Source organism: Canis aureus, chromosome 18, assembly GCF_053574225.1.
Source record: "Canis aureus isolate CA01 chromosome 18, VMU_Caureus_v.1.0, whole genome shotgun sequence".
NCBI classification, from domain to species: domain Eukaryota; kingdom Metazoa; phylum Chordata; class Mammalia; order Carnivora; family Canidae; genus Canis; species Canis aureus.
In genome coordinates, this window is record NC_135628.1 from 14,185,463 (window position 1) to 14,206,339 (window position 20,877).

At 34.5% G+C, this 20,877-nt stretch overlaps 1 protein-coding gene across 2 annotated transcripts in view; it reads left to right on the forward strand.

Annotated features, from left to right (window-relative positions):
- DPY19L2 (dpy-19 like 2) overlaps window positions 1-20,877 on the forward strand; it is a 94,289-nt gene that overhangs the window by 48,768 nt on the left and 24,644 nt on the right. For both annotated transcript variants that reach the window (XM_077856218.1, XM_077856216.1), the window contains exons 12-16: window positions 2,516-2,575; window positions 10,104-10,184; window positions 12,365-12,466; window positions 13,726-13,797; window positions 16,731-16,777. In XM_077856218.1, coding sequence (XP_077712344.1) covers window positions 2,516-2,575; window positions 10,104-10,184; window positions 12,365-12,466; window positions 13,726-13,797; window positions 16,731-16,777 — 362 coding nt within the window. The remainder of the gene's footprint in view (window positions 1-2,515; window positions 2,576-10,103; window positions 10,185-12,364; window positions 12,467-13,725; window positions 13,798-16,730; window positions 16,778-20,877) is intronic.

Here is a 20,877-nt window from a genome sequence, read left to right on the forward strand (position 1 = left end):
ATGCTGGCCTCATGAAATATGTTTGCAAGTGTTCTCTCCTCTTCAGTTTTTTGGAACAGTTGGAGAAGGATCAACATTAATTTTTCTTTGTATGTATGGTAGATTCACTGGCAAAGCCATCTGATCCTAGTCTTTGCTTTGTTCAGAGTTTTTTGATTATTTGTTCAATCTCCTTACTCTAGTTACAGGTATGCTCAGTTTCTGTTTCTTCATGATTCTGTCTTGGTAGATTGTATGCTTCTAGGAATGTGTTTCTTCGATATAATCCAATTTGTTGGCATCTAATTGTTCATAATTGTGTCTTATAATCTATTTTGCTTGGGTTTGGTTGTTTCAGATGGGAGAGTATGTGTGGTATCTGTTGTATCAACATGACCAGAAGCAGAAATTCCATCCTGATTGATTTTAATAATTTATTTTTTTGGTTGAAATAGTATGTTTCTAAGAATAAGAAATGTACAAAAATTTATATTCAGAGAATATCACTCCCTCTCATTCCTTCTTACCCCATTCTGTCCACTTTTATTTTCACCTTGGTCCTACCTTTTCTTGTAAGCTATCTCATTAGTTTTCTGATTTGCCCATTTAGTTGTTTTTTTTTTTGCACTAATAAATATTACCTATTTTTTATTACATCTCCTCTTATTTACATGAAAGATAGCATACTATAAGTAGCCTTCTGCACTTTGGTTTATCAGCCTATTGTAGATATGTAACAACCTATCCTAGATATCACCCCATATAATTTCATAGAGGTCTTCCTCATTCTTTTTGCAGTTTCACAGTACCACACTGTAGGTGCTCCATAGATAATTCAACTATTGTCCTATGTCTGGGCATCTAGGTTGATTCTATATTTTGCATTTACAGTGTTCCAGTGTATAATCTGGAACATTTATATTTTCCTGTTGTTGGAAGTTCAGGAATCCTAGCTCACTTGGAGCTAACTAGATGATGCAAAATCCTACTCCAAATCTAAGTAATACACAGGCTAAGATTTTAGTTTCTCATAGGAAGCTCTTTTTTTTTTTTTCCTTACTCCCAACTTGAGAGTAAACAAATACCTTATCACCTTTTAGTGATAGTAGGAGGAGTACTCCTAGTCATTGAATGTTTTTGTCAGTTTGCCCTGCTATAGTAAAAGTACCATAGATCGGATTTATTTTTATACAAAAATTTATTTTTCACAATTCTAGAGGCTCGGGAAGTCTAAGATCAAGGTACCAGCCTATTTGGTTCTTGGTGAGGCCTCTTTTCTTGATATGCAGATAGATGCTTTTACTATATCCTTACATAGTGGAGAGAGAAATATCTCCCCCGTGTCTTTTTTTTTTTTAAAGATTTTATTTATTTATTCATGAGACACACACACAGAGAGAGAGAGAGAGAGAGAGAGAGAGAGGCAGAGGGAGAAGCAGGCTCCATGCAGGGAGCCTGATGTGGGACTCAATCCTAGGTCTCTAGGATCACGCCCTGGGCTGAAGGTGGCACTAAACTGCTGAGCCACCAGGGCTGCCCTCTCATAACACTAGTCCCATTCATGAGGGCTCCACCTCCATGGTCTAATTACTTCCCGATCTAATTACCTAATTACCTCCCAAAGGCTTCACCTTCCCTCATGCCACATTGAGGATTAAAGTTTTAACACATGTGTTTGGGGGAAGGAGGACATACACATTTAGTTGATAGCACTGAAGGTTATGGTTTTGGAGGACTCCAGCTTTATGCATGCCTCAAGTCTAGTTGCTTAACCTTCCATAGTTCCAAGCCCTTCTCTACTTTTTTAAAAATTATTTATTTATTCATGAGAGAGAGAGAGAGGCAGAGAGAGACACAGGCAGAGAGAGAAGCAGGCTCCATGCCGGGGCCGACGCGGGACTCGATTCTGGGTCTCCAGGATCAGGCCCTAGGTCGAAGGCAGCTCTAAACCGCTGAGCCACCCAGACTGCCCCCCCTTCTCTACTTTTGATGAAAGCCCATACTTACAACTTTTTTCTGCACTCCTCCTTAAAGACTGCCCTAGATTCTCTCCTAATGGTTTCAGTTTTTAAAAGTCATCTGTTTTTCCCTGGCACCTGGAAAATTCATTTTCTTTAAGTTCAGTTAGACATTTTAAAAACATGTTTAAATATTTTATTTAAGAATTCAGAGAGGAAAGATTTTCATGTTAATTTAGACCACTAACGTTGCTGGATGACTTACATATATACCCTTGCACCAACACACCTCCCACATACCATCTACACCCTAAGAGGAGCAGCCTGCCCAGGACATCTGATGTCACTCAGTGAGGAATTAACTTGATTCTAGAACCAACTTTTTGGCACAGAAAGCATTTAGCTCTCATGATAAGGAAATTTGCCATGTCCAGATTTTGAAAAATCAACAATTAAGAAGGAAAATGCCTAGTGATAGCCAAGATGAAAGTGAATGACTATGTGATTTTTGAGATGTATCATTCATATGAAATGTCCATTTTATTTATTTATTTCATTTTATATCATGTTCATTTTAGGTGATAATTCTGAAGAGAAATAAAATTCAAAGATTGGGAGTATCTGAACTCAACTTTTGGGTAAGCTTCAACATTTTTAACCATTTCTTCAAACTCTTTCTTTCTATAAACTGAATACAGACAATATACTTTAAAAATTGAATGATCAATAGATATTATCAATACCTGCTCACATAGGGTGAGAAATAACCCTAAACAACATCTACAAGTCATCATCCAGAAATTATTTCATATATTTCAGCACTATGCTCATGCTTCTCTTTACTTTTCATTTTGTTATATCCTTACTGCCTTGCTTTCTAAATTTCTTTCTGTCTTGAGTTTCTCTCCTTAGATTTACTAACTTTCTTTTCAACATAACTCAGTATGTAGTCCTGATCTCACTTTCCCTTTTTCTTTTTCTACATCTATCATCTATCTGTTCTTCTGCTTCCCACTTAGACTCTCTTATTTTTGTTCCTGTAACATTTTTCCTACATTCTCCCAGCCCCTTCTTATTTCAAATCAGCTACCACCTAATATTTATTTGACTTCTTCCCAAATATACAAATGTATGGCCCGTGTTACCTCTATATTTGTATGTTTTGTTTCCAAGTAAAATAAATATGTTATTTAGGTAGGCACTGCAATTACTAATTCTTGTAATATTGGAGAGATGACATTTCTTCTTTTTTTCTTGGCCTTTGATGTAGATGTAGGCCTTTTTTCTTGGCCTTTTAATACCTATTAAAAAATAAAACCTGCTATATTAAAGAACTGTGTGATTACATGTGGCATATTAATAGGGCAAAACTGGAGAAGTTATGGTAAGATCAGCTAGATTTCTATTCAGAATGCAAAAGAACAAAATGGACTGAGTTGCCAATTACTCATTGCTGAAGTTTTTCTCCTATCCCTAATGGTGAAAATGAGTAATATTTGTGCACTTCAATTATTGGATAACATGACCCTTCTAACATGATTTCTTAACTTCAAAAAAATTAACAGTTTTTAAAAAGATTAAGCCAAGAAATCATCAGAAAATTAAAAGATCTTTATTTAATAATTGAATTCAAAAGAAAGTCAAAATTTCCATTACAGACTATTAAAAAATGGCAACAAATGGAACAGTATCCATGGACATTTAGGGAATTCTGTCAGAACTGTACTAAGAAGAAAATTTATTGTCTTAAGTATTTACGGTTTAGACTGGGAAGGGTAAAAATTAAGCTTTCAACTCAAGAATTTCAGAAAAAGAAAAATCTAAAAAAAAAGTTGACATATAATTAATATTCAGCTTACATTTATGTTTTGAAGTTAATATAATTGATATTGTCTTTTGCAAAAGGGAGAAACAAATCATGTTAGTCATCTAGATAATGCAAAGGCTATTATGGCTTTTTATGGCTTTTTTTTCCCCCATAAAAGACCATCAAAAAAGAAAAGAAAAGCTATTTTGTGAACTAACACTTCTTACAACCTCTCTCCCCAAAACTTGTTTTACTCCAAGTATTTCTTTCATCCCTGTGGATTAAAAAATTATATTGCATATCTTACTCTGTATGGTATTTAGAAATCAAGACCTGAGTGCAGACTGTTCTCATTGCTACCATTGTGTCCTTACTTTTAGACCCATACATATAGATACATATACACACACATACATCTAAGTATTTGTATCATTGAAATTCCACAAGGAGAGGTAAAGGAGAGTGGGGCTGAAAAAAAATCTGAATAAGTAACAGCTGAAGACTTCTGCCAAATTTTAATCAAATTTGGTTAAAAGACATAAATCTACAGAGTCAAGAAACTGAGTGAACCCCAAGTAGGAAAAATCCAATAAGATCCATGCCAGGACATATCATAATTAAATTTCTGGAAGCCAAAGACAAAAAGAAATTTTTTTAAATCAGGCAGAGAGAAATGATGTGTTACTATAGGGTAAAACTGATTTGCATTACAGTAGCCTTCCCATCTGAAACTATGGGGCCAGAAAAAGATGGCATAATGCTTGTCAAATGCTGAAAAGAATTCTAAAGTCAAATTACATGTCCAGTAAAAGTGTCTTTCAGGAGTGGAGGGGAAATAAAAGACATTCTCAGATGAAAGAAAACGAAGAAAATGTGTTACTAGCAGAGCAACCTTTAAAGAATGGTTAGTGCAAATTCTTGAAGCAGAAAGTAAATGGCCAGAAGAAATCTTAGAACATGAGGAAGAAATAAAAACAAAAAAATGGATACATAAAGGAGCAAATATCATAGACTGTTCTTGAGCATTTCTTTTCATGTGTTTTCTCTTGGTTTATTTTGTTATTTGTTAGCAAGATATTTGAATCAAATTATAATATTTTTCTCTCATTTTTATTGATATGAGTTCTTGAGGAAAATATGGATTTTCTTCTGATCATTATTATACATGACTTTCTTCGTTTATAATATGTACTTTTAATTATCATATTTGAAAAAAAATTGTTTCTCCTTCACTTAAGACTTGTTTCATAGAAACTTTACTAATTTCCAGGAGGAGAGGCCTTTTGATCTTCTGACTTTGTTACTAATTTGTAATCTTATTACCCCATGACGACAGAGGGCTGTTTGTAATATTTTTAGTTTATGGAACTCCTGGATACTTTCTCTCTGACCTAATAGATGATCATTTTTTTGTGAGTATTTTGTGTGTGTTTGAGATGAAGGTGTATCCTTTATTCATAGGAAGTGTTTGGTAAGTTTATTGACAATATTTCTTTTGACTTTTTTGTATTTTATAGTTTTATGTATTATTTGCCCACTGATCTATCTTGCATCGAAAAAGTATATTTAATCCTCTGAGTAGGTTTCTATCTCTCCTTGAATGTCTAGTAACTTCTGCTTTATATAGATGGTTGCAGTGTATAGTTGTTCATACTTATTATATTTTCTTTGTGAATTGTGTCTTTTAATGTCAAAATATTTTATATCTAACACTGGTTGGTGTGAACCTTAGTGATAACAGGATTATAAGCTATGACTCCTTATTTGCTTTGGCCATTGTTGTCTTCATCACCTTTTTGAGTCTGTTTCAGTGCTTCTCTGTACAGCACAGGGCAGGTCTTGTTTTGTGAGAATATAAAAATTTTTATTTATGTCCTAAATTATATGTGTATTTTTATTGCATTTACTATTTCTCTTCATATTTCACTACATGGTTCTCTTTTGTTTTGAACTTTCTTTCTATACTTAGGAAGATTATTTCCTCAAGTATTGCATACTTGAAATTAGTTTTTTATAATCTTTATACCCGAGTGACTGATGGGCTACATATAAAGTTCTTGAGTCCCACTTTCTCGAGTGTCTTGAAAATGCTTCTACATGAGTGTCTTGATCTGTTTTTATGTTCCTTTTAACACATATGATACAAACCAAATTCTCTTACCCTTCTAAGTTATGTGGACTTTGTCCCTAGAAGTGTTAAGGAATTTTTCTTCATTTTTAAGTTTTATTAGGCTATATCTTGAGGTAGTTTTCCATACTGGTCAATTTCCTCAATACATGGTGAGTCCTTTCCAAATGTAAATTCAGGTATTTTATGTCTAAGAAAACTTCCTAGAGAATCCAAGAAAACTTGGATTGTATTTAAATACTAGTGTCAATTCATTGTTTAGTTTTACTTTTTCAGAGACTCTATGAATGTTGCCTGTTTTTTGTTTCTACCACTTTCTCTGATTCTTTTACTTCCTCTTTAATCTCATTTTTATTCTTTTGAGTTTTTTGTTGTTATTTTTTCTGTCTTCAGTGCTCTTTTTGAATTTTTATTTGAATTTTTCTCCTTTAGTTACCTAGAGATTGTCTTCATTTTTCATTTAGTACCCTGAATATCTATCATGCCAGCCCTTTCTGGCCTGTCAGGTCCTGTGGATATGTCTGCTGTTACTCTAATATTTCTCCTTCTGTATGTTAGGACTCTCTTGTGTCAGGCTTCTTTCAGAATTTTCTGTTTACCTCTGAAATTTGCAAGCTTTATTATTATATGTCGAGGTGTTGATCTGTTTTTATTGATTTTGGGAGGGGTCTTCTCTACCTCTAGAATATGAATACCTGTTTCCTTCCCGAGATCAGGGAAGTTCTTAACTATAATTTGCTCTAGTATACCTTTTGGCCCCCTCTCTCTCTCTCTCTCTCTCTCTCTCAATGTTCTCAGGAATTCCAGTAATATGGATGTTATTTTTTTTTTCAAACTATCACTTATCTCTTGGAGCCTCTCCTCATGGCCTTTTAGTTATTTTTCTCTTTTCCTCAGTTCCTTCCTTTCCATCAACTTGTCTTCATGTCACTTATTCTCTCTTCTGTCTCATTTGCACTAGCTATTAGAGCATCCAGTTTAGACTCTCAGAGTATTTTTAATTTTGGCCTTATTAGATCTAATTTCTGCACTAAGAGATTCTCTAGAGTCTTTTATGTGTTCTTCAAGCACTAGTAACTAGTAACTTTATAATTATTATCCTAAGCTCCATATCAAACATATTACTTAAAACCATATCCATTAGCTCTGTGACAGAGAGTATTACCTCTGGTTCTTTCTTTTGTTGTGAATTCCTCCTAATAGTCATTTTTTCCAGTGAAGAATGGCTATACAAGTGCACAGAGTCAAAAATACAACCCAACCAAAATACACACTAGACAATTCCAAAGAGACCAGGAACCAGAAAATGAAAGAAAAAAGATGAAGACAAAGAAAAGAAAAAAGAAGAGGAAAAAATAGGGGGCAGGGAGAGAGTGGACAAAATAAGGTGATCCACTTGGTCCTGAGTATACTTTGTTCTGTTTGCTAAAATATATTAAATTCAAAAATTATTAATAAAAACTTATACAGATACAAAAATAGAATTGAATACTTTCAAAGGAAGCCAAAAATGAAGAATGTATCTATAACATGTAATTGTAAAATATGAAAGTTAAAAAAAGACTTAAAAATACAGAGTTAATAAAATAAGAAACTAGTTGAAACAAAAAAAATTGGAAAATTTTGAACTGAAAGATAAAGTATAAGAAAATAAAAACTCTAGTTCTATATACTATTTTCCCCAACCCTGAAGTTCTCCAGACCTGTTTGGTGCATAAACTTGCTGTTCCCTGTTCTTCCAGCTGATCTTCTGAGGGAGGGCCTGCTGCATGGATTCTCTGGTGCCTGTGCCTGGGCATAGTTGCACCACCCCTTGCCAGGGAGCCATGCTCAGTGTAAGCAGTTTATAGTGTGAGGCATTTGTTCCCTGGAGGCATTCTGTACCTCTTTAGAGGGCAAAAACAAAAATGACGATGTCCAGCTCTCCAGCCCGGATGCTGAGAGATGCCAGCATGTGCCAAACTGTAGACTCCTATGGTGCCCACACACTCAGATCCTCCCAGGGGCAGGTGGAGGGACACTGATCAGTGCAATTTGTAGGGTTCTGGCAGGGAGAGCCTCTGCCCTTCCCAGAGGAAGGTGGAGGGTCGCTGTGTCCCAGTCCTTTGCAGAGACCCAGCATGGAGAGCAGTCACCCCATCAGGCGAAAGAAGCTGGTTTGTGGCAAAATAAGCTGAGCCTCCTTCCAGGCTCGCTGACTTACACCCATTTCCCTGCTCCAGTGCTTGGGAACTCTGCTGGCCCAGGGACTCCTGTTCTTTCTGTGCCTCAGGGAACATTGAGACCCCGCTGTCCCACCTGCAGTTCTACCTGGCTTCACCACTCAGTGCCTTGTAGGCAGGGAAGACTCTCACAGGAGCAGATTTCTGCAGGTCCTGACTGAGCTCCAGGGCTGTTACCACTTTCCCGTAGCTGGCTGACAAGGGCTCCCTCCCCAGCATTTTCTTCTCTGTACTCCTATCTTGTGAAAAATGATGACTTTGGGGATCCCTGGGTAGCTCAGCGGTTTAGTGCCTGCCTTTGGCCCAGGGTGCGATCCTGGAGTCCTGGGATCGAATCCCATGTCGGGCTCCCGGCATGGAGCCTGCTTCTCCCTCCTCCTGTGTCTCTGCCTCTCTCTCTCTCTCTCATGAATAAATAAATAAATCTTTAAAAAAAAAAAATGATGACTTTGCTATTTGTAGAGTTCTGGCCATTCTTTCCTTACATCTCAGGTTAATTTGATAGGTATTCAGGATGGTTTGATAGTTATCGAGCTAAATTAAGGGGACCATATAAAATGAGGACCCCTACTCTTCTGCCCTCTTGCCTCCTCCCTCTGTCTTCATTTTTCAATGATTTTCTCCTTTTCTTCCATTTCTTTTCTATATTTAATAAACACTCTGTTTTTTTCTGGTTTTGGTTTTTAAAACCTTTGTTTATTTATAGCCCTGAATGCTGATTTGAGCATACTTAATTTTTAATTCTGCATTGTAGGTGTTTTTTTTTTTTTTTTTTTTGCTTTGTGTGATTTTTATTCATTAGAGCATATATCACCAGCTGAAATGTTTGACTCTAATTTTTCTTAGCTTCTGATAGAAGCTATATTATAGATAATATAGACATCTTTCATCTAATTATTTTGTGGTTAGAGCAGGTATTTTCTAATCCTGGTCAATATAACAAAATGTGGTTTTATCAATAACTTCCTTTTATCTTTCAGTGACAATAGTGATTGTTTGTCTTTTGTTTGGTCCCCATTTATTTTTCTGGATACTTAATTTCCCCTTCTTATTTCCTTCTCCACACCTTCTCCTAGAGGGTTTCTCTCTTTTTCTTTTCCTTCCTCTCTTTCCAAAATTAATGCCTTTCTGGGATCAGTCCTTTTTATACTTTTCTGTACTCATTCTCCAGTGTTCCCACACATAAAGTGGACATTCTGTCCCTGGAGTTAGTTCATTTTGGAACCCCTCATTTCCCTCTCTCTTCTTCCACATGGTTTTGAGATTCCATTCATTCTCTACAAGGGCTAAGATCCTGAACATGAGGTTTAACTTTGTTGTATGTATTGTCCCTTCCTATTTACAGGTAATTTAAAGTTTGTACTGTTACCTGTTTTTTTTTTATTTGTGGTTGCATTATTCTACTTGGATAAGTATGGAGAGATTTGGATTTAGGCTGCTTTAATTTTCCTCAGGCTATCTAGAAGTCCACATTTGTGCTTTTTCTAATCGAAGTTAGCCAAAAAACAAGTAGAAAATGAACAGAAACCTCCATGTAAATTTTAGTGTCTATTTCTCTCTTTAGAATGAAAGCTTGTCTTCAAATTTTTCCTTTCTTGAGGAGGGACTCCTATCATTTTATTTCCAAAAGAGTGGTAGCAGAATTTTTTTTAATAATTTAATCCTATTTTTTTTTGAAAAAAAAAAAAAAGGACTTTTCAGCTAGGAACTACTATTTAGAAACAAGCATATAACTCTTTTCTTCACAGAAATTGAAATAACTTTAAAAATTCCTTTAGAATTTGTAGAACTCTAGATTTATTACGTATTTTATAGCAGTGTCATCTCTTTCAGTTCTTTGCCTTTAAACAAAATTTTCTGAAGGAGTATCCTTTTTTTAGACCTCATCATTAATATTCTTTACATGGCTAAAACTTTCCTATACCATTTTGTTGGTATAATGGAATATTTTAACGGGTTAATTTATAATTTTTAGTATCTGACTTCTATCTATTTCACTTATTTTCTAGCTGATTCAAGGTTGTGCTTGGCTGTGTGGAACAATTATTTTGAAGTTTCTGACATCTAAAATCTTAGGTGTATCAGATCATGTAAGTACTTTTAGTTAATGCATAAAAATTCCTATAAAATGTAGCTGAATGAAAACTTTGAAACCATCTATTTTTACCTCTTTATTTAATAGAGATTAAGTGCCTTTCTCAAGGTCCTAGGGGTAGTTATTGATAGAGTCAATAATAAAACCATGCAGTTCAATGATTTTTTCAACCCACTAAGAAAGAACTCTTATCAATGACTGCTGATTTAACCATCCAGGAAAAAATTTAACAATATCATAAGTATTTATATATTTATATTTCAGTTACAAATAGGGGCATCTGGCTGGCTCAGTCAGTAGAGTGTGCGACTCTTGATGTTGGGATTGTGGGTTTGAACCATACATTGGGTGTGTAAATTACTTCAAAAGCTTTAAAAAATAGTCATTTGTTTAAATAATAAGTTACTCATTTTTGCAGATTTCAACATATGAGCAGTCTGTACTCAGCTTTGAAATATAAAACACACAATCTCAATGTAGTTTTATTTATGTATAATTATGGACTAAAATTAAGATGTGATTTGATATTTTTAAAGCTTTTCTTGTAATGTAAAAGAAAAATGGGAAATGTTAATGTCTCTTTTCATCTTCTGGAAAATATCCCTCATGTATGGTGTGTGTTTGTTTTAGAGTTAATGTCTTACGTAGTAGCCTTTGTCAAAGCAAAGTCCCTATTTAGCTAATCAGTTTAGGGGACAGAAAACAATGCAGGAATTTATTTTTGGTTCTTGACACTTTCCATTTGGATGTGAGTGTGCATGAGTGTATCATACAATAACCTACTCTGAAATGTACCTCTTCTAGTACTATCCAGTAGGACCCTGTCTAGTACTGAAATTTCTTTACCTTTAACAAGAGATGATGGTACTTATTCTTTAAAAGGTTAAGTGCTATCACTCTCCAGGAGCATTGAGCTTGCATACATGCTGAGGATAAAATTGCATACATGCTGAGGATAAATAAAATTTCAAAATGTAAGGATTCATTCACCATTTATTGCCAGCTCTGTGAGATGATTTATTAGGCTTATTTGTGGTTGCTGTTCTCTGGTATGTCTGACACATTTTTCTTTTTTCTTTCCCTTTTTATTCTTAACTTTTCAATCTGTAGGAGTTGTATATTTTATGGTAAAATTTATTGAAGCCTCCAAAGTCATTTACTTATCTGTTAAGTTGGTCTGTGGTTGCTCCACATTGTCATCCAGTTCATTACAAATCTTATACACACACCCTTGGCACTCTTAAATGACTTCCTGTGTGTGACAATTGTGAGACAGACTTGAAATGAAAGTGGTTTAGTCAAATTATTATCTATCATTAGGCCTAGCCCAAATTAGAAAATAAGGTCTAAATTATCCTTGCTACTGACAGATAAGGGGAACCATAAATAAATGAAAACCACAGATAATTGTTAGGTTTGATATAAAGTAATTTTTGTTCCTGAAAAATAATTTGAATTAAGGTTTATATAACAAATATTTCCCCCCCTTTTTTTTTGGCCTTCTGAGAATGCAGTGGAAAAATAATTGCCTCACTGACAGTAGGTAATAAATAATCAGTAGAAAATAGGAGTTCTGCATTGATTTTGGTTGGTGATGTTTACTTCAAAGGCCTTAGAAATCAAGTAATTAAATCAAAGTAGTGTGTGTAGTTGTTGTAATCCTTATGAATAGCTCCTATATTTAATGACTTGAATGTATATCTGAAAAATTCTACAAGCACCAAAAATTGTAATCAGTGTATGAGGCTTTGTGGAAATGACAACACTTAGAAAATTTATTCATGATTTACAATGTATGGTGAAAGGGGTTAATGTGAGATTGTTTCCTTCTTACTAAATGATGATTATAAAATCTCTTGATTAACTGCATGATGGTTTCTACCCAGTGAGTGCTGATCTTAGCTTACTCTCTATATTATCTTCCCTGCTTATTTTTTCTGACCTCTTTTTGCTTTTCATTTCTTTTGATATTTCTCTTTGTTTTTCAGTTTTCTTCATAATTCAGTACATAACAATGTATATAGTTTACTAAATCTTTTAAAATTTTTATTTGAGGGACATCTATGTACCTTGAATTATCTCCTCCATAGACTTTATTAATATTATACAAATCAATCATTATTGACCATAGTTCTTAGTGTAATTTAAATTTGTTTTACCTTATCTTCTTCCTAGATTCGGCTGAGTGACCTTATAGCAGCCAGAATCCTAAGGTATACAGATTTTGATACCTTAATTTACACCTGTGCTCCTGAATTTGACTTCATGGAAAAAGCGGTATGAATATTTCTTTGATTTTTTCCCTTGTCCACAGATATGATGGTTTTTTGCTCTTCAGTTTTCCTTTTAATCTGAAACTCAAAATTTTTGTTCAGAGGCACCATTTTTTAATATAACTTTTGCTAGTCATACAGCATTCCTCAACTGTTTTTTATGTCTAAAATCAATAAACAATGGCCTTTAAAGGAGCTATTGATGATGATTAAATGATATAATCCAGGAACAATGCTTAATATACTATTTAATCCACAGTGAATTACTGTTTTTACAGTTCTATTTTATTTTTTAAAAGATTTTTTATTTATTCATTTTAGAGAGACAGTAGCCAGAGCACGAGCAGGGGGAAGGGTTAGAGTGAGAGGGAGAAGCAGATTCCTGTTGAGTGAGGTGTCCAAGCAGGGCTCTATCTTAGGACCCTGGGATCGTGACCGAAGGCAGATGCTTAATTGCCTGAGCCACCTGGTGCCCCATACAGTTCTAGTTCACTTAGAGGTAAAATAAATCCAAATACTTGTTTTGGTTTTCAAAAGTTTAGCTTTATTTTACTCAAAAATCCAAATATTGTAAAAATGTTTAACAAGTTGCTGCCAAGAAAGGTATACTACTCCCATGTTATTGTTTTATCTATCCAACCAGTCATACATTACTCAAAAACTATTATTACTACTATTTATCTGTGAGGTAGTTTATTGTAGGACTGACTACAAAGAGGAAAATGTCTCAGTTTCTGCCTTCAAAAAGTATTTAATTTAGTGACATGGTAAATCACTCCAACCACAATAATGGCTCATGAGGATTATTTAGCTGCTGATGTTAGTTAAGTGCTTACTCATATTTATAGTAATTATTATGCAGACTGGCTTTCTTCTTTGTCTGTTCTAGTTTCACCAATGAAAATAACAGAACTTTGCAGCCCAGGAAATGATAATGTAGGGTCTGGGGATAGCTATGTAAACATAAAATTTAAGAATTAATATTATATAAATAAAAGATAAAACCAAAAGAAAGGAAAAAATAATTGACATAGCTAATTTTTGCCTTAATAGTTTTTACTGTTAAAATCTTTGGTACATTTGTCTAACTTTATAAATTTCATTTTGCATTAGAAGGTGGAGATTGATAAATATATATAATGTTAATGACAAAAACATTTTTACCTTTAAGAAATTTTATTGTAATACTCAATTTGACAGATTTTTATTCATTTAATGTAAAATTTAATAAATGACTATTTTAAATACTTTCCTTTGTTTCAGACTCCCTTGAGATACACAAAGACATTATTGCTTCCGGTTGTTATGATGATTACTTATTTTATCTTTAAAAAGGTATTTAAAATTTTTATAGTTTGCTTTTGGGTTCAAGATAAGGACTATAATGGATTAATTCTGATAGCTTGGAATTCCATTTTATTTTTAGGATGAACTCACACCCCCCTTAAAAAATTCTTATTTAGATCTTTCTTTATTTAATATGGGTTTTTTAGAAAGCCTCATTAGAGAGGACGTTCTTATTCTTTTAAAAGAAATTTATCAGTTATCCACTGTGTACCATGAACTACATTCACATTTTCAGTCCTCTGGGGCAAATAAAACAGGCCTGCTCATGTCTTGGAACTTATGGTCTCAGTGGGTATGAGGGGCATTAAACAAATAATCACACAAATGATTAAAGAATTAAAATTATAAGTGCTGTGAAAAGAAACTAACAGTTTGGTATCTTCTAAATATAAAGCACATTCAAGGAGGTCGATCCATTTTAAGACACGCACAGGAGAAATTTGTATAGCCACCCTCTAAAACATTGTGTTCTATGTGTTCGCTATTTTCCCAACAAAAGAAAACATTATTATGATAGAAGGAATAATGTTCTAAAATAGCTCTGGTAGATTTTCTTGGTCTGGAGTGGTTTATCTGAAAGTCTGGCTAAAAATGCCAGGTCTTAGTTTTTAGCATTTTTGTACCATCTTGATATTGTTTACAAGTTGTCTTAAGTCAGTATGTATTTATGTCATACCTTTAAGTAGATAGCAATAACATTTTTCTATTATACCAGGAGTGATCCTGTTGAAACTAGTTTTCTGTATTTAAAGTCAAATTGTGTATCTTCTCTGTATAGTTAGTTCCAGCTCCCACATTTCTCATTCCTCTGTTTTCATGTAAAATGTGAATAATTTATGAGTGAAAAAAGGCATCTGCCTCTATATCTCTGTGGTTTCTCCCTTGATCCAGTTCCCTAGGGACCACTTGGAAAGAGGACAGAAGTAATAAGAAATGGGTAAACTACACAGTGTCCCCTTGGCTCTCTCCCTAGCTCTCCATTAGACTGTTTCTATTCCATCATGGCAAATGGTGCTATTCTGCAAGGCTCTCTTAGAGGGGCTAATGCAGGAATTAACTATTCAGTGGAGAGAGAGCTAATATGGGAGAAGATGATAGCTAGGTCTACTATTACTATATTTTTAAATTAAGGTCCACAACTCATAAACATAGTACTAACCCCCAAACACACCACAGGTCAAACCATCCATATGCATTAACGGACATATCTGTGCATGCTCGTGCATGTGTTACACCTGCGTCCCCACCCCTGAAGCCATTAAAGCTTCTGTCTCCATGTAAACCTTTCCTCTTTCTTGTCCCATTGTGGCTTATTTTTTACCTCAAAGATACTTCTAATGTTCATTTACTTTTTCACTTCTGTGAAATTATTGGAAGAAAGAAGGAAAGCAAATATAATATGATACTTTTCTGTGACACTACTGAATCTTAAACCTCCTGTAAGTGCATATATTCTATTAACTAAGCCCCTAAATAGGCTTTTCGCTTGCCTGGGTAACTAGAACCTCATTTGTGTCACTTGAAAGATTCATCCATAAGAAATGCTTTTGAACAAATCTGAGAAGTTAAAAATTCTTTTTTTTTTAAAGATTGTTTGTTTTAAACTTCAGTTTTGTTTTTGTTTTGTTTTGTTTTTAGATCATTTATTTATTCATGAGAGACACAGAGAGAGAGAGGCAGAGACACAGGCAGAGGGAGAAGCAGGCTCCAGCAGGGAGCCCGATGTGGGACTCGATCCCGGAACTCCAGGATCAGGCCTTGAGCCCAAGGCAGATGCTCAATCGCTGAGCCACCCAGGGAGCCCGAGAAGTTAAAAATTCTAAACTTAGATTTCATTTTAAATTAGAGTTCAGATTTCACTATGTATTTTTTCATCATTTATCTCTAAGTTAGAAACCACATATTATTCACAGTGTAAGACTAAATTCCCCATAAATTTTTTATTGCACCGTTTAAGTTGCATAGGATTGCAGCTGAGAACTCTTTGGCCCAGTTAAGCCCCCACATTCCCCTTCACTCCTCCCTCTCTCCCTCCCTCACCATCTTGTTGTACATTGTGCTAAGCGTTCTTTGGTCTTCTGTAGGGGTTATTAACGGCCGAGGTAGATCAGGGAAGTAGATATGCCACAGCTAATTTTATAATAATCAGAAGTTTCAGTGAAGTAGGACTCTAACTGCGGGGTGGGAATTGGGTTGGGGGTTGGGGAAGAGGGTGAGTTGAGGCGGGGAGAGAGAGATTCCTACTTTTCTTGGAAAGTTAAGATAAAATAGTCTCTGAAAGTACATGGAAGAAGCTGCGTCCTTTGTGTAAACCAGTTTCCCACTTTCAGCCCACATCCCTCCCAGTAAAATATAAGCTTAAACTCTAATAAGGAGTTGTTCACATCTAAGAGCTTAGAACTTTAGAGTTTATTTTATTTTTTTCATGATTTATTTATTTATTTTTAATAATAAATTTATTTTTTATTGGTGTTCAATTTGCCAACATACAGAATAACACCCAGTGCTCATCCCGTCAAGTGCTCCCCTCAGTGCCCGTCACCCAGTCACCCCTACCCCTCTGCCCTCCTCCCCTTCCACCACCCCCAATTCGTTTCCCAGAGAGAACTTTAGAGTTTAAAGATTTAAAAATTTACCTCAACACTCTTTTCTTCCTTTTTTCTCTTTTCTTTTCTTTCTTTCTCTCTTTCTTTCTTAAAAGAGGAATTTAGAACTTTAAGGAAATACTTAACCTGAGGTAGAGATGGGATTAAAGTGTTCCTGAGAAATAAATAAAATCTTTAAAACAAAATAAAGTGTTCCTGAAGACTCACTTTAACAATAAAAACACTTCTTTCTCATGGGGGTGCTTATGTTAATGAATCAGAGTGTTTTAAATGTCACATAATTCCTTAGAAAACCTTAATTTACTCTATTCACAGACTTACCGTGATATTTTATGTGTCTTATCTGCAAACACTTATCAAAGGTAATTATATCATAATTATTTTAAATCATAGTATATTCAGTTAATAAACTACTATAATATCAAATGGTGTAATTGATTTAAAATCCAACATTCAGTTATCAGTAGCTACTAATATCAAATGAATGTATATTAAACCAACATTTTGATTAAGGAGACATAAACCAATCTTAGATGTTCTCTTTAAAAAAAAGACTGAATATGTTATTCTTAGACATCTCTTTTATGTGTTTGGACTTGTTTTAGAGATACTTCTATTTGAATTAACTCAAAGTTTAAATCAATTTAGTTTGATTTTGATATATGACTGAATTTAAAGTCCATAAACAGAAGTAAGCTAAAGTTCTGTTTTGGCAGTTCTTTTTTTTTAACTTCCAAAGAAAACATCATTATTTTTCTACATATTCATAAAATAACATTTCTGCATTTATTGTTGAAACCGTTTACTGTATCACATTTTTTGGTGACTAACTTCACTGGCATAAATATATGTTAGAAAAAATGTAACTTGAATCATACATTGCTACAGGACATGAGAAGTAGATTGTGAAGAAAACTTCTTTATAAGGAAAATCATCAATTACATTTTATACTTGTAGACATATGATTAAGTTTGATGTATTTAATGAAATTTATTTTTTCGGACAGTTTCAGATTTGTGGAATAATTGTGATGATAGTACAGAGAGTTTCAAGGAGTCCTGTGCCCGATGCTTATATTTTCAGTAAACAATTTCATATGGTTGTTAGAAGGGCTTAATAGAACTTTATGGTTGAAATGGTTAAATCCTATTTGTTGAAATCCAAATCAAGGAGCTTAATAGACCCACTCTACTTTGTTCGGGTCAGATGGAGCTCAGGGGAATTATGCCTTAACATTGTAAAAAAAGCATTTTTAGAGTGCTGAGAAGTATTCACATAAGAAATGCATGAAGGCACCTGGGATATTTAATTGGATAATAGAAGATTGAGAAGTATGTGGCAGCTGTCTTCAAATAGTTGGGAGGATGCAGTGAAGAAGAAGACAGCCTTAAGGGAACCAAAGGGTGGAAGATATGTAGCTCAGAATAAGGAGATTATTACATTCCTGAAAGTGACAGTCTTGTGTGTATGTGTGCACACGTGTGTATGGGCAGAGGAGTTTTTTAAATTACAAAAATAATACATGCATATAATAATACCTACAAATGAAATAATATTTCAATATTTCAAGAAATCAGGGAGTATTACTCTTCCTTAGATCTACTCCTCATTGGTGCTGATTGCAAATGGTCTTGTATGTATCATTCTAGAAAACCCAAAACCACAATATTTTTATAAAATAGAAAAAGTATTATTATGTAACTTTTTATTTTTATTTTACAGTGTATCTTGGGTGTCTAATACTTTGTAGTGGTCTCTACATTTTATTGTTAATCATCATGAGTGACTACCAAATATTTAACCATGCCCACATCAATGGGCATTAAGATTATATTTATCTTTTTGTCATAACAACCAATGCTAAGAGTAATGAACATTTCTGTACATACTTCTTTGCAGACTATTTTAATATTTAGAATATTTGAAATGGGAATGCTGGGTCATCTGTATGAATATTTATAATTTGATAAAAACTGAGAACTTATGATGAGAGTGTCCATTTCCTTGCATCTCTGTGAATACCAGTATTATCAAACTTGTAACATTTTCTGACAGATTTTTTAAAAAGGAACTCATTTTATCAGTCTTCACCAGTGATGTTTTACATTTTCCAAATGTTTGTAGCATATTTATTTTTCTTGACCATTTGAAAATTGATGTGTAGGATATTTTATATTGTAGACAGTAAACATTTGTCTATCACATGTATGTAACATTTCTTCCAGGATGTCATAGTTTATTAATGGTTTTTACTTTATAAAAGTTTTAAAATTCATAACTGTACATTTTCTGTGTTAATTTGTTGCTTAGAAACACCCACATCAAAATCATTAAAATATTTCCACATATTTTCTTTCATAATTTTAATTTTTGCCAAATAAGTAAATATATATTTAAAGCATACAACACAATTTGATGTATATATGCATTATGAAATGATTACCACCATCAGGTTAACACATTTAACACATCCATTCTCTCACAGTTACTTTTGTATGTGTTAGAACACTTAAGATTCACACTCTTAGCAAACTTTAAGTATTCAATATGGTATTATTAACTATAATCACAATGTTTTACATGTTTCTCAGAACTTCATCTTTTTTTTAAAATTTTTATTTATTTATGATAGTCACAGAGAGAGAAAGAGAGAGAGGCAGAGACATAGGCAGAGGGAGAAGCAGGCTCCATGCACCGGAAGCCCAATGTGGGATTCGATCCCGGGTCTCTAGGATCGCGCCCTGGGCCAAAGGCAGGCGCCAAACCGCTGCGCCACCCAGGGATCCCAGAACTTCATCTTTTAACGAAAAGTTTGTACACTTTGGTGAACATCACCGCTGTTAGCCCCCACTACACAGCCCCAGCAACCACCATTCTACTATGTTTCTGAGTCTGACATTGTTTTCTTTTTTAGATTCCACATATAAGTGATACTATAAAGTATTTGTCTCTCTTTGGCCTATTTCACATAGCATAATGCCTCCAGGTTCATCCATGTTGTCACAAATGGCAGGGTTTCCTTCTTTTTTTATGACTGAATAATACTCCATTGCTAATAGTATAATACATATTGCTTATCCATTTGTCCATCAACAGACACTTATGTTGTTTCTATATCTTGGCTATTGTGAATATCCAGTTCCCCAACCATGATTTATTGAAAGCATTATCCTTTCCCCATTGTGTGTCGGTGCCCCTATCAAAGATAAATCGAGCATATATGCATGGGTTTATTGTTAGCCTCCCTATTCTGTTCCATTGGTCCATGTTTCCACTTTTATTCCTGTACCATACTGTTTTGATTACTATAGCTTTGTGATATAGTTTATTTTTTAAAGATTTTATTTATTTATTCATGACAGACCCAGAGAGAGAGAGAAGCAGAGACACTTGCAGAGGAGAAGCAGGCTCCACACAGGGAGCCTGACGTGGGACTCGACCCCGGGTCTCCAGGATCACACCCTGGGCTGAAGGTGGTGCTAAACCGCTGGGCCACCAGGGCTGCCCATGTGATATAGTTTAAAATGAGGAAGTATACCAAGATTATCTTGTAAATTCAGGATTTTTTTGTGGTTCTGTATGAATTTTAGGATTGTTCTTTTTGTATCTGTGAAAAATGTCATTGGATTTTTTTTTTTAAGATTTTATTCACTCATGAGAGACAGAGAGAGAGAGAGAGAGAGGCAGAGACACAGGCAGAGGGAACCCCTCTGGGAACACATGCTGGGAACCCATGTGGGACTCGATCCCCGGTCTCCAGGATCACGCCCTGGGCAGAAGGCTGCGCTAAACCGCTGGGCCACCCAGGCTGCCCTGTCGTTGGGATTTTGATAGGGATTGCATTGCATCTGTAGATTGCTTTGGGTGGTATGGATATTTTAACATTAATTCTTCCAAACCTAGAGCATAGAATATCTTTCTATTTTTTTTGTGTGTGTGTTGTCTTCAGCTTCTTTCATCAGCATTTTACAGCTTTCAGTTTAGAGGTCTATCTTCTCCGTGGTGAAATGTATTCCTAAGTGCTTTCTTGTTTTCAATTCTATTATAAGTGAGATTGTTTTATAAATTAACTGTTCAGATAGTTCATTGTGATTGTGTAGAAATGCAACTGATTTTTGAATGTTGATTTCGTATTCCACAATTTTACTGAATTTATTGATTAGTTTTAACAGTTTTTTGGTGGAATCTTTAGGGTTTTCTGCATATAAGATCATGTCATCTGCAAACATAGATGATTTTACTTCTCTCTTTGTTTCTTCTATTTCTTTTTCTTGCCTAATTGCCTTGATTGGGACTTCCAGTACATTGCTGGAGAGAAATAGTAGGAGTGGGCATCCTTGTCTTGTTCTGATCTTGAAGAAAAACTGAGATTTTTCAACATTCACTATGAGTTTAGCTGTGGGCTTGTCATATTATATGCTTTTGTTATGTTGAGGTACCTTCCCTTTGTAACTAATTTGT